A 12,636-nucleotide genomic window follows, 5' to 3' on the forward strand; every position below is an offset into this window, starting at 1 on the left:
AGAGCTGTCACTGTGTCCAATTATTGCAATAAAACGGCCACCCACACCTATATTTTCCCATCTTTAGCTTTTCAGACTTAGTTTAGAAGAGACTTGTTTTACTATGAATATTAGTGGACGGAAGCAAATATATGGATTTAACATAGTCAATTTCTTTTAAATGTGGCTATTTAGTCTCTTGTTGTTTCACTTGACTTCAGTTTTAGTATAAAAACTCATTATGGTCACTAGATATACAACTTTCAAAACTTCAAAAATATGTCATACCAAATAAACATCTTGAAAAAAGTAGAAGAGGCCTTCCTTGGTGCTGTTCCCAATCTATAGAATGCATTCCTTTGCAACCATACTCAGCCCTCATTCTTTCTTTCTATTTTTAAGAAAGCAGTAAGGACTTAGTTAAGTCTTTGAATTCATTTGAATGAGATGAACATCTAGCAGATATCGCCTCTGCTACCTTAGATTGGGGGAATTTAATTCAATACATTTTGCAGAAATTCTGCACGAGGCAAATGCTTTTTTCCATGTTCAGGATTGGCTTCAGATAAGAAAATTGTTCCTTATATGATCTTTGCTATCGGCTCCCTCTAGTGGCAAATTTATTGCAGGATGTGACCATAACAGTTTGCACTGACAGATGATTTAGAGAGCTCTATGCAGAGAGTATGCCTGGAACAGTATTGTCCAGCAAGGGAAAACTAATAATGTAGCCATTTATCATACTGAAGGTTACAGATGTATGCCACTTTTGTAGCCATTTAGGTTCAATGTGGATATTCTACAAGCAAATATTCAATGGATGGCTGTGCTCAGACTTGTACAACCTTTCGGCAACCTTCTATGAATAAACAGTGCAATCCTATATATGTTTACCCAGTAGTAAGTTCCATTGTGTTCAGAGGGTTTTATTCCCAGGTAAGTATGCATAGGGTTGCAGCCTAAGTAAATTTTTGTAAGGTTAATTTGATACAAAAAATCTTACAGAGGCTGTGCAAAAAATTTAGCAAAATGGTCATTCAGTTTCACTCCAAAGGCCACTCTGCCAGGAACATTTCAAGCACAAGACCACATGCAATCATTGGAAGTTCACCTAAACAGGTTTGGGAGGGCCATATCCCAGATTACTTCATTGTTTGGGTTCTTTGTTATGCAAATTGTTCTAATCTGCTGCTTCTCTTGTGCAAGAATTTATGGTGAAGACAAGATTTCAACCAGATGCTTAGAGTTTAGTCTTGTAGCCATGGCATTTCAACTTTTGAGGTTAGATTGTCAATAAAATCAGAGGTGATGGGTTCTTGGCATAGGAGATATAAAACACTTCTTCATTAATTTAGTAAATATAATTCACTGATTTTAATTTTCAAAATGAGAATTTCTGAGGTGAAGCCATTGTTCCAGATTTTACAGTTATTGCTTAAGAGTGTAATGGCATTTTGCCCATCTGTAAAAACATTTTTTATTATGAAGATACTAAGACTGAGAAAAAGTGAAAAAATACTCTTAAGTGCAATCTAAGTGATAGCTATATTGAATTACTGCTACATTTTTCATATGTCACATGTTCTAGCTATTTACAATGCAAGGGTACATTCATAAAATGCATTTTTATAGGAAATAGAGGTCTGGTAAACAGAGAACAATATTAACATCTTTTAATTCTGAAGATATTTTCCTATTGTAATTATTGTCACTCGAATAAAAAAAATTATTGAACCCTTTTTCTATAACCTAGAAGGTTTCCTTTAGAAGATATCCCTTTGGATGAAAAAGAAGCAGCGAAGTGGCTTCATACACTTTATCAGGAAAAGGTAAATAGCAATAGCAATAGTACTTAGACTTATATACTGCTTCACAGTGCTTTACAGCTCTCTTTAAACAGTTTACAGAGTCAGCATATGGCTCCAACAGTCTGGCTCTTTATTTTACCATCCTTGGAAGGATGGAAGGCTGAGTCAAGCTTGAGCCTGTGAGAATCGAACTGCAGGCAGCCGGCAGTCAGCAGAAGTAGCCTGCAGTACTACATTCTAACAACTATGCCACCATGGCTTATGGGTTGTTTGCATAAATGAATTGTTTGCATTTAAAAACTTGCAGAGCTATGTGCTAATAGAACAATTATTTTCGAGTAGAATAAATAATATTGATAACTTCAAGTGTTTTTTCTATTTTAAGTGCAATAAGAGAGCTCTGTAATAAGATGTTACATGATTATTTATAAAGTTATTTAAGAGAGTTAATAAAATTGTCCTGCTATCATATCTGTGTATTTCCTTAGAACAATGCTCCTAATCTGACTTGCCCCAATGACTACTTTTAGCTTTAAAATAAATTATAAAATCTGGAATTGCACCTTTTTCTTTTCTTCTTTTTTGATGCTTCAGTATCTGAGCCTATATCTAATTTGGGACAGTTTGTCTTGAGTTTTAAGTAGAAAAGTGTGAGAGAATAATGATCAAACATATTTGAATGGGTGCTGTCCTGTGTGTTGTCTAGACTTTCTGAAATCATTTGATTGCTGCTGGTGACAGAATGTTTGTGTATACTTTGAATTCAGAGGGAGGGAGGGAGAGACAGAGATGTCTATGGGAGATTTTCAGTCATCCAAAGGGGCTTTTTCAAAAGGCAACTGCTTGCTTGACGTCAGAACTGAAGAAGCTTCTTGGATGAGAAATGAAACGTCTGCAAGCAAAAACAAAGCGAGTCCGGTGGCCTTTTGAAAAAAATACCTTTGGGAGAGAGAGGGAGAGGCAGAGGGAAAGATCTTTTGCCTTCACTTTCTCTCCTTTTTGGGGAACTGTCCTTTCCATTCTACCGTTATCATCTAAAATTCTACCAGCAATATTCTTTCTGAATTGAAAAACTTTACAGTATTTACCAATATACAGATATATAGAAGAAAGCATAAGTGATTAGAACATTAAAGAAAACTTCTTTCTCTCCTCAAGGATGCCTTACAAGAGAAGTATAATCAAGAAGGCTTATTTCCTGGACAACAATTTAAACCTCCCAGAAGACCATGGACACTGCTCAACTTTCTCTTCTGGGCTGCTGTTCTTCTCTCTCCTCTTTTCAAATTTGGGTTTGGAATTTTTGCAAGTGGATCCCCTCTTCTGATTCTTGCATTCCTCTGCTTTGTTGGGGCAGGTAATAGAATTGGCTAGAGTGGATTATAGAAATGGAATTGAAAATGTTCACGAAGCCAGTGGTCTGCATTTTATCAAGTGGCCAATTCCCTCAAAGGTTACTTGTATAGTCAGCTTAGTGACAGGATAGGGAAGAATGATGTTTACAGTATTGAATGCCTTTTAATATTTGCCCAGCTACCTTTTTACATTCATCCCAGCTGCATAGCTGTAGTATTCTATCTTAAACTCTTGGGAATTTTCATTGCAAGTTATCTTGAGACTTTGGTTGAAGGAGGCTTTTCACTAGAGCACAGCAGTTGCTATATCTGTAACTGAATACTTTATTCCCTATTTGAACTTTTATTTCTTATGTCAAATTCACATGCAATATATAGTTCAAATTTATTCTGAATATCTATGTTCAAAGCTACTCCCTAATCCAGACATGACAAACTCAAGTCCCCTGGATCAGATCCAGCCCACAATGTGGTTAGATCTGGCCAACGGGGCCGTCCTGAAGATGGCCAGTGGCCTTGAGAGCTCCCCCTGGGTGTCTGCACAGGAGACAGTGAGTGCGCAGGGGTTGGTGCACCGCTGATCTGTGATCAGCACCATCTGACTCCGCAGGCTGACTGTGTTCCAATTGTAGTAGAGCAGTGTGTAAGCCCAGCAGCAGCGCCACGCCTGCTACCTCCGCCTCCTGGCCTCTCCCACTGGCCCCGCAGCCCGCAAGCCCTTCTCTTTCACCAGGACAGCTTCTGCCGTGTCCCCACTTGGGAAAGCCATGACCACCAGCTGCGCTGCCACCCTCTCCCCCTTCCCTCGTCCCTTCCTAGGGAGGGAGGGAGGAAGGAAGGAATGATAGGGAGGGCCTGCCTTAGTACTTATATTATAAGCCTTTTATCAGTTTTGTATTACATTGGGAAAGTTCTGGCCCTCAAGTAAACCACCAAGTATTTGGAAATGCCAAAAGAGTGAGGAAGAAATCTAAAATTTAAATTCTGAAATATATAAAATCTCTTAACATCTTTGCATGATTGTGTTTGAGGTTTCTTTTTTCCTTCTTCTAAAAATAAATAGTTAAAACCAGTCGAATCTTTTCTAGGAGCCAAGGCTAGCCAGGAACTGAATTTAGAATCAAATGGCTGTGGTCTGTGATTATGCAGAGTCCAGGTTTGATGCCTAACCAGTACTTATTTAAGATCTAGTTGCAAAACGGTTTACCTTATTGAATTATCCTGCCTTAGCTCAGCTGACACTCAAGAAGCTGGTCTGGCTGCAAATCATTTATGCATGTTAAGAATTTCAAAGATGGTCTTCTTTGCAAGTGAGCAATGCAATACAGTGGTGGGATTCAAAAAATTTTACTACTAGTTCTGTGGGCATGGCTGGGGGCGGCGTGGCTATTGGTCATGTGACTGGGTGGGTCAAAAGAGAAACTCACTTTAACAATGCTGTTGGAGCAGAGGGTTGGACTAGATGACTTCCGAGGTCCCTTCCAGCCCTGGATTGCTATGCTGTTTCAAAGCATTCTCTGAAGCTGCGTCTAGTGCCAGGGTTTGTGGTCCTTCCTTCCTTCCTCTCCCTCCCTCCCTCCCTCCCTCCCTCTATCCATATCTCATTCACTTTCCACTTATCCATATGGCCATCCATCCATATCTCATTCTTCCTTCCCTCCTTTTTCTTTCTTTCTCCCCTCCCTTCCTCTTTCTTTCTTCCTCCCTTCCCTTTCTCCGCTCCCTCCCTTTTTCTTTCTCCCTTCCCTCCATCCCTCTTTATCTTTCTCCTTCCCTCCCTTTCTCCCATCCTTCCCTCTTTCTTTCTCTTTCTATCTTTTGCTGCACCCCTCCAGATCCCATTTTGGACCTACCAAGCCTCCCTGGAGCCTCAGGGGAGCCAAAACGGGGCTCGGGGGGGGGCACTGTACTCCCTCCCCTGCACCCTGCTTTGGGCCTAGGAAGCCTCCCTGCACTTACCTGGGATCCAGAACGGAGTGTGTGGGGACTCCTGGGAGGGGCAGTGTGGGGTGGGGCCAGCTGGTCGCCAGGACTACCAGTTTGCCGAACTGGATGTAAAATTAACATCTGGTTTGCTCAAACTGGCTGAATCCCATCCCTGATGCAATACATCCCTACCTTTTGATATTCATTGGGCACTGATATTCATTGGACATTGGGCACTTGTTCACGGGGGCTTAGTTGTACTAGTGAATCTAGGAAGAGACCCCTTTGTTAATAGGAATGGTGTTGACTCAAATTTTGAGCAAGGGTTTATCTCAACCATCGTAGAAATTTGGGATTTACTGACCCATTTTTCTTCCTTTGAAGAGTGGTTCTCAGGTAAAATGTGGCAGTAGAATTGCTTTTTCTTTTTCTAATACCTGGTAGAAACATCATAAGTTTTACAAAAAATTGAATGTATGGCTAAATAATGCATATGTGTATATTCATTCATTTTGTAAAATTAGAGATTTGATCTTGGGTGTAAGAGTTTGTTATTTAAAAAAACTCATAGAGAATATCCAATCTGAAGTTTGGATTGTGTTTGAATCTGTATGTGTACATAAATTTTGCTCTGAATGTTGAAATTACTCCTGGAATAATGCAATCTTTTTTCTCTCCTATACAAAGTGTCCTTTGGAGGCCGCAGACTGATAGGAGTAACGGAAATAGAAAAGGGCTCCAGCTATGGCAACCAAGAATTCAAGAAAAAGAAATAATTTTACAGATGCATTTTGACTATAAAAGACAGTGATATCAAATTAACTTCATTGGAAAGAAAGACACTTAGAAAACTTAACTTCTTTTCTTATTAACTGCTAACTAACAATACTTGAGCCAAGACTGAAGAATTTGGAAGATTCAAGAGACATGGAAAAAGTTGACTACTTACCCGACCAAGGATCCTTGTATTTGTAGTTTTTGAGAGAAATTTGGGCTAACCTCATGGGTTTTTTTTGTTTTGTAGCAGATAGGAAGATGAATTAAGAGAGGGAATTCAAGCATCTTCAGATAACTTTATCTTTTAAGAGTGTCACATTTGCTTTGCAAGAGAAATTATGGAATGTTTCTTCTTGCTACAGCAAATCATAGTGTCTAGTTTATTTACAAATGTTTCTTGTGGAAGATTTCACTTGGGAAACAAAAGCTGTATCATTCTTCCAAGCATTTTATTTTAAAGGTATTTTTATTTTAATAATTATTACCTTCCACAAAAACTGGTATTTTGATGATAGCATCATCCAACAGATAAATGCATATTTTCAACCAAAACTTCCTAAAACTTAATGCACTTCTAGTCTCTTTCATTTTTGCACATTTTTCTACTCAATGTTATCCTAATTAAAACTGAAACATGTTTGGCTCAATTGCTTATATAGATATTGCTTTGCTTTTTCCTTTCTTTGAAAAAAAAAGTGACATGACGAGCCAGTAATTTAGATCTGCATATCTCAGAGTGTTCAGTCTCTGGGTCTTGAGAGTTTCTTCAAAATGTTTCTTTTGCTCAAAGTCTTCTGCATGGTGTGTTATGAAACATATGAAAAAAACACAGCACGGCACTATGGAAAGATCTTGCATTGAGAACTAGGGGATAAGCTGGTATCTCTAGGACTCAAACCTGATATATGCTTATTTGAAAATATTTTAAGCTGCAATCAGAAGAGATATTTTCCAAGTAAACATGTTGATGGGGTAGGATCTAAGTTGCCTGGTTATCCATTTATGTTACCATGTAAACCAACAGTTGCTTTAATACCTAAACGTTGGAGGTTGGGGTAAGGTTATATCTTTCTTACAAATTTTCTGCCATGCTAATGTTACAATAATGTTTTTTTTTAATTCTCACTGGCTTGGAAATATATCTAGAGGAGCTAAATAGCTTTATGTGGCATCCATATCCAATTCCAGTGCATGGGCGGTGCCTCCATTTAGAAAGCTATGAAGCCGAAGTGGACTGCATGCCAGCCAAATTTAGACTTATATGGCAGCTCTTTAATGGATTTTGTATGTAAATAGTTTACCACCAGGAAGAAACCTCATAGAATCTGCCTGCTGATATCTTTAATCTGTAGCTGTGCTGACTGATGTTTGCAAATACTTAGAAAGGAAGTATTCATTTATTAGCATGTGGCCATGGTTGTTTCCTTTTTTTTTTTTGATGTTGGAAAGAAATTTGACATCAGCTCAATCCATCCATACCTACATATATACAGAATCTGATTCAGCTTTATAACTATAATTCTTCATGAACTTAGATCTTTATCTGGTTTATATTTTTTGAATAATTCTACTAAATATTTTTTCATAGCCAAAGGTAAATATGTCAGATTTTACCTTCAAACACTAACAATACACTTAAGGTTCTCTGTCTTTTGGAGCTCATTTTAAGTGTTTTCATGGTGTATTGATTTTACAGCTTTGTAACTCATCTCTAGCAGTGGGAACTACTACAGAAAAGTTTGATGCACAATCATTTATTTTCTGCAAGAATACATGCATCTTTAGAATACAACTTTTTGCTGCATCATTCCCCTTTGTGCTACTAGACCCAAAATAAACTGTAATCTTTCTTACAAAGAATCATATTCACCTTGTCTCTAAGGACTGAGAGCTCTGATTCACTTCACTGTAAGTTGAATAAGTGATTTGGGTGGAAGGGGCAGAATCAACACATGATGTATTATTCACTCAATAAATAGTTTTGTTTGCATTTGTTTTTAAATCATTAAGAATGATTCTTTTTTCTGACTAGGCAAACTTTTTAAAAGCTTGATAAATAAATCTTGCTTGTTGGAAGTTTTTTCCCTTTGACAGATGGTATAGAGTTGCTTTCTGACAAAGATGTTGAAAATACTTTAACAAAAGACAAGTAGGAAGGTCTCATATTTTGTGTTGCAATTATAAGGAGTTTTGTGCTGATAGATTAAAAACCAGGTATTTTGACGGAAATAAATGGGACAGGGTGGGATTAGAGGGAGGGTCATTGAGAATATTGCTGCTAGGAAGAATAAGCAAGTGTCCCCTTTCTGCTTAGGGCATGGCTATTATGGGGAGGAAACATATTGACATAAAACATTTCTGTTTTACTTTCATATCGTAACATACTGATCATACTTTCTTTTAAAACCATGGTAAATTTAGTTTGAAGTCTTGAAAAACACATCCACTTCAACAACTAAAGTGTATAACACTGCACAGTGATAGCTCATCTTTTTGGTTTGTCTTTCAAACAAATAAGCAGAGTGTATGTGAAAGAATATTTCTGAAAATAGCAGTGTATGGCATAAAGAATATCAGTTTCTTTGGATTGGAACAGTAAGAATAGATTTTATACTTTCCACTATTTTGTTCTTGTTTAATAGAACATAGCCTGTATATTTGACTATGAAGCCCTTTGAGAGCAATAATAAACAAAATATATCATACTTTTCTTTTCCTTTTTCTTTCTGGTCTTGATTATTACATTTTGATCATCATTCAAATATGGCAATCTTTCTCGCTTCTTCCTTTATATATTCAGTGTTCTGCTTGGGGCTTGGATGTATTGGATTAAGCTGTAGGTATAAAAAAATAATGAGGATGGGATTCGAAGAGCTGCTAGAGGTAAGTGGAAGGACTTGAATATGAGGATTTTCTTTTTTTTTTTCTGTGACAAATATTAACCCAGTTGGCTGGTTGGCTTGTTGGTTAATTAGTTAGTGGATTTATTGAGTTAAGCTTGGTAATGTAGCTTTCTTAGGATAACAAGGTGTTCTTGTTCATCAAAAAACCCAGTTCACCTGATCCATTGCCAATTGCCTATACAGAGCTATGGTAGCTGTGCACTTCATTGGAGCTATATTGTTAACTCAAGTCTCCTACAATTTGATGCAATCTGGCACCCTAATCCATAGAAATATTCATAGAATCATGGGACTGGAAGAGACCTTGGAGGTCTTCTAGTCCAACCCCTTCTTTACCCATTTGTCTGTTCCAGACAAATGACTATTCAATCTTTTCTTGAAAACCTCCAATGATCGAGTCACCACTCTGAGAGGCAAGCCAGTTAGTTTTAATTTAGTGCTTTCATTTAACTAGGATTTTTAAAATTATATCACAACACTTTCCATGTATACCTCTAGTCTAAATAGTTTTAAATCACATCCCAAATAAGAAAGTTAAGATAAGACTACTCAGATGAAAATAAATCAGAAGATCTGTATATTTCCAGTATCTAAATGAAGAATGTATATTTCATTTCATTTTCAAAAGTAGATTATTTCTTGACTAAATAGGCTGGGTTGTACAGAAAGTGGATTTTGCAAGAGTGAATATTGGACATCTGTAGAAAGATAAAATTTCTTTGTAAAAATGCACTGTTTCCAATTGCTTATTATTTGATGCTGTGATACTGTAGAACAATGTGGACTGACAGAAGAATGAGGCATTTGTGGACAAGAACTGAACTGCTAGTGAGCTGGCCTAAGACAGATAATCCAGTCTTTATTCCTATTTATTTCTCTCCCATATTGTTAACTTCCCCCACAGGGCGAAAGGCAAAATCACACCTGTCAGTATGGGGACTGATTAACATCCACAAGAGCAGCGTTTTTCAATTTAGCAACTTTAAGAAGTATAGACTTCAAATCCCAGAATTCCCTGCTGGGCTAGTTTCCCCAACAATAGGATGCTTTGCAGTGACCCTGTTTAAGGCACATCCAGAAAATTGGTCATTTGCTGTCATCCATTCTGAAGATAGCAGAAAAGTACCTCAGCATAATTTGCTCTGTCCCCACAGCCAAACATTCTGCTTCAGTTACAAGGCTAGTAATTTACTTTACGGCAAGTTAAGGTGTCAATTGGTAGATTTTCCTGCCCAAGGTGTGTGTGTGGGGCGGAATCTATCCAATAATTATCCCACTGTAGGCTGATAGAAGAGGCATGTTTTCATAGGTTGCTAGAGTGATGTGATAAGCATAGCCACCTATCCGAACCCTGAAGTATCACTACTGATCCACCTGTCTGCTTGTCAACCTATGTAGATAAAAACATATCCTTCCTGGAAGTTCACTTCAGAGGTGCTGGTTTCTTATTTTCTCTAACAATATGGATACTACCGCTCTCCTGGTGTCGTGTCAGTCCAACAGCTCAAATCAAATTGGCCAACCAAGGAGTTCAGATGGCAGACACTTCTGGGGGGCAAGTCCACAACAGCTATAAATAACCAATAGGAGATCTCAGCCCTGCCATTCATTACTATGGTCATTGCCAAACAAAGCCAAACATGCATACAGCAAGATGTGTCAACAGAAGATGGGAAATGATAGTTCTATATCAGATTAGAAACAAACAAATTTAGTGGTCTTGACTGTTAGGTAGACTAAGGAAGACTACATTGTACATATGTATCCATGAAAAATCATTAGCAAGACATCATCAAGAAAGGTGGAGTGATGGACTTCCGGTTTGAAGGGCTTCGGTGACAGACAAATCTGCAATTGTGCGTGGTTTCTGTCTGGGCTCGCTGCTGAAGTGCCCCGAGCCGGCTGGTTTCGGGGCTAAGCCACCCCGTAGAGGTGGTGAAGAGGGGGGAGACTGCCAGCAGGGTTGACGAGAGCCGCATCTCTCCTACTCAGCTGGCCATTACTCCCTTTCCCGAAGGCGGTTGCAGCGGTAGTCAGAAATGGCCACCACAAAGGAGAACTTGACTGGAAAAGAATGTGCAGGAGGAAGATAAGAAGTGAAAGTTTTGGCTGACCAGGTTAAATTGTAAAAGCAACAACTAAGGTACCCTGGAATTTAAACTTACAAAAAATAACACCGCTCCCAAAGAAGAGTCTGAAGCAGCGAAGGAAAGTGAAAAGGGAAAGGTTTGGCTTTTTTTTTTCTTCTCCTTCCCTATACTGACAACTAAGAGACTTAGTTGAGAAATCGGAAAAATCTGCTTTGACATCAATAGGCAATTAAGCTGAAAATAAAACAAAATGCCAAAGGAATAATAAAGATTTCTGGACATTAAAATTTTTCTTTTTCATAAGCAGGAAGGGAGAGAAAAAGAATAAGGGCAGGATCTGGAAGAGGGAGGAGACTGCCTGGAATTAAAAAGAATCTACAGTAAAACTTCAACAAGACTTCTAAAAGATACATTTTAACTGAAACTTTGCAACTAAATAGTAACCCCAGGAAGAGAAAGTGAAAAAAAAGAGCAAAAAAGAAACAGCTTGCGTGTATTTGGATTATTTGGTGATCTTTGAATTCTTGGTTATTATATTTGAATGACTAAAATCAATTGGGTGGCTATTTAAAAATTTATACAACGGCACCACTTCTGGATGAATTGAAAATGGAACTTAAAAAGTACAAAGAAGATGCACAAGAAGGGAAGGGTTCTTTTGGCTTTGTTTTTCAATTCTTAGAAATGGAGATTTGGAACTATGAGAAACAACAAGAAAAGACTGCAAAACAAGAAGACTGGGACAAAGAAGAAGCCATCTTTAATGAACAAGCAATTTTATGTGGGGAAGTAAAAGGAAAGTGGGGAAAGAGAATGGAGAATTTAAGACTTAAAAAACAACCAAAGAAAAGAAAAATAATTCGAAAAATAAGTATAATACTGGAAAGCAACAGAAAAGGGGAATACAGAAGAGAGAAATAGAGGTAGAGAGACAAGAGGGTAAAAAGGGGAGAGAGAAGAAGAGAGAGAAGAAGGAAAGGAAAAGAAGTTACAAAGGACCAGAGCAAGATATAGAGAAACAGGACCTATTTAGAGATAATGGATGCAAATCTAACTGAAAAGGGGATATTGTAAAGGTACATAAAATTGTATTGTTATATTAGTAATAGAAATAACTGTAGAAAATTGGAAACAATGTGTGATTAAAATGAGGGATAAAATAGTGTAATTTAGTGAACTGTTTGTGAATAAAATAAGTGAAATAAAATAAATGAGAACATTGAATTAGGAAGGAACGGGAACATTTTAATTAGTGAATGTTTTATAAAATATAAGTGAAGGGGGGGAATTAGCTATGGAAAGTTTATAATTGTTCCCATAGAAGTATGATATTTAATTGAAAAGTAATGTTAACGATGTTAAGACTTTAATGAATATTAATATTAATGATAGAATTGAATTGGAATGGAATGGAATGTTGTTTTAATTATATACATTTATAATTTTTTCTTTTTTTAAGAATACAGTGTGAATACAGTATTTTAAGAATGTACCAAGCAGAATCCGAATGGAAGTTATGTATTATATTGAATGTTACAACTTTAGGGAAAAGATATAAAGGCGTCATACTCCAATCAGTAACTACAGCAGAAATTTTGTTTAATGAGAAAAGATAATAGATAATTGAAACAGGACAGACAAAAAATATAAACCCAATGATTTGAATTGAGATGAGATAATTAAAATAAAATTGAGAAAATTAAAAGAGGGGAGAAGCTATGCAGAAAATGTAAAATAGTAATAAGATATGGAATAGAATATAAAAATGAGCATGAACCTGAATTTGTGTCTGTACAAA

The 12,636-nt window shown here is 37.2% G+C and overlaps 1 protein-coding gene and 1 long non-coding RNA gene across 6 annotated transcripts in view; both read left to right on the top strand.

The window, feature by feature from the left end:
- AGPAT3 (1-acylglycerol-3-phosphate O-acyltransferase 3) overlaps positions 1 to 8,550 on the top strand; it is a 105,047-nt gene extending 96,497 nt beyond the window's left edge. For 4 of the 5 annotated variants that reach the window (XM_026713627.2, XM_087937670.1, XM_087937669.1 and 1 more), the window contains exons 7-9: positions 1,733 to 1,808; positions 2,946 to 3,144; positions 5,756 to 8,550. In XM_026713627.2, the coding sequence (XP_026569412.1) occupies positions 1,733 to 1,808; positions 2,946 to 3,144; positions 5,756 to 5,844 (364 nt within the window). In that variant the 3' untranslated portion in view covers positions 5,845 to 8,550. The remainder of the gene's footprint in view (positions 1 to 1,732; positions 1,809 to 2,945; positions 3,145 to 5,755) is intronic. The other variant, XM_087937671.1, reaches the window with a different exon arrangement.
- A 786-nt stretch (positions 8,551 to 9,336) lies between these two features.
- LOC148125346 (uncharacterized) lies at positions 9,337 to 11,321 on the top strand. The gene is made up of 2 exons (XR_015744365.1): positions 9,337 to 10,891; positions 11,146 to 11,321. It is a non-coding gene; the product is annotated as an uncharacterized LOC148125346 (long non-coding RNA).
- The last annotated feature ends 1,315 nt before the right edge of the window (positions 11,322 to 12,636 follow it).

The sequence above is a fragment of the Pseudonaja textilis genome, chromosome 7 (assembly GCF_049901715.1).
Source record: "Pseudonaja textilis isolate UNSWEBS1 chromosome 7, rPseTex1.2, whole genome shotgun sequence".
NCBI lineage: Eukaryota > Metazoa > Chordata > Lepidosauria > Squamata > Elapidae > Pseudonaja > Pseudonaja textilis.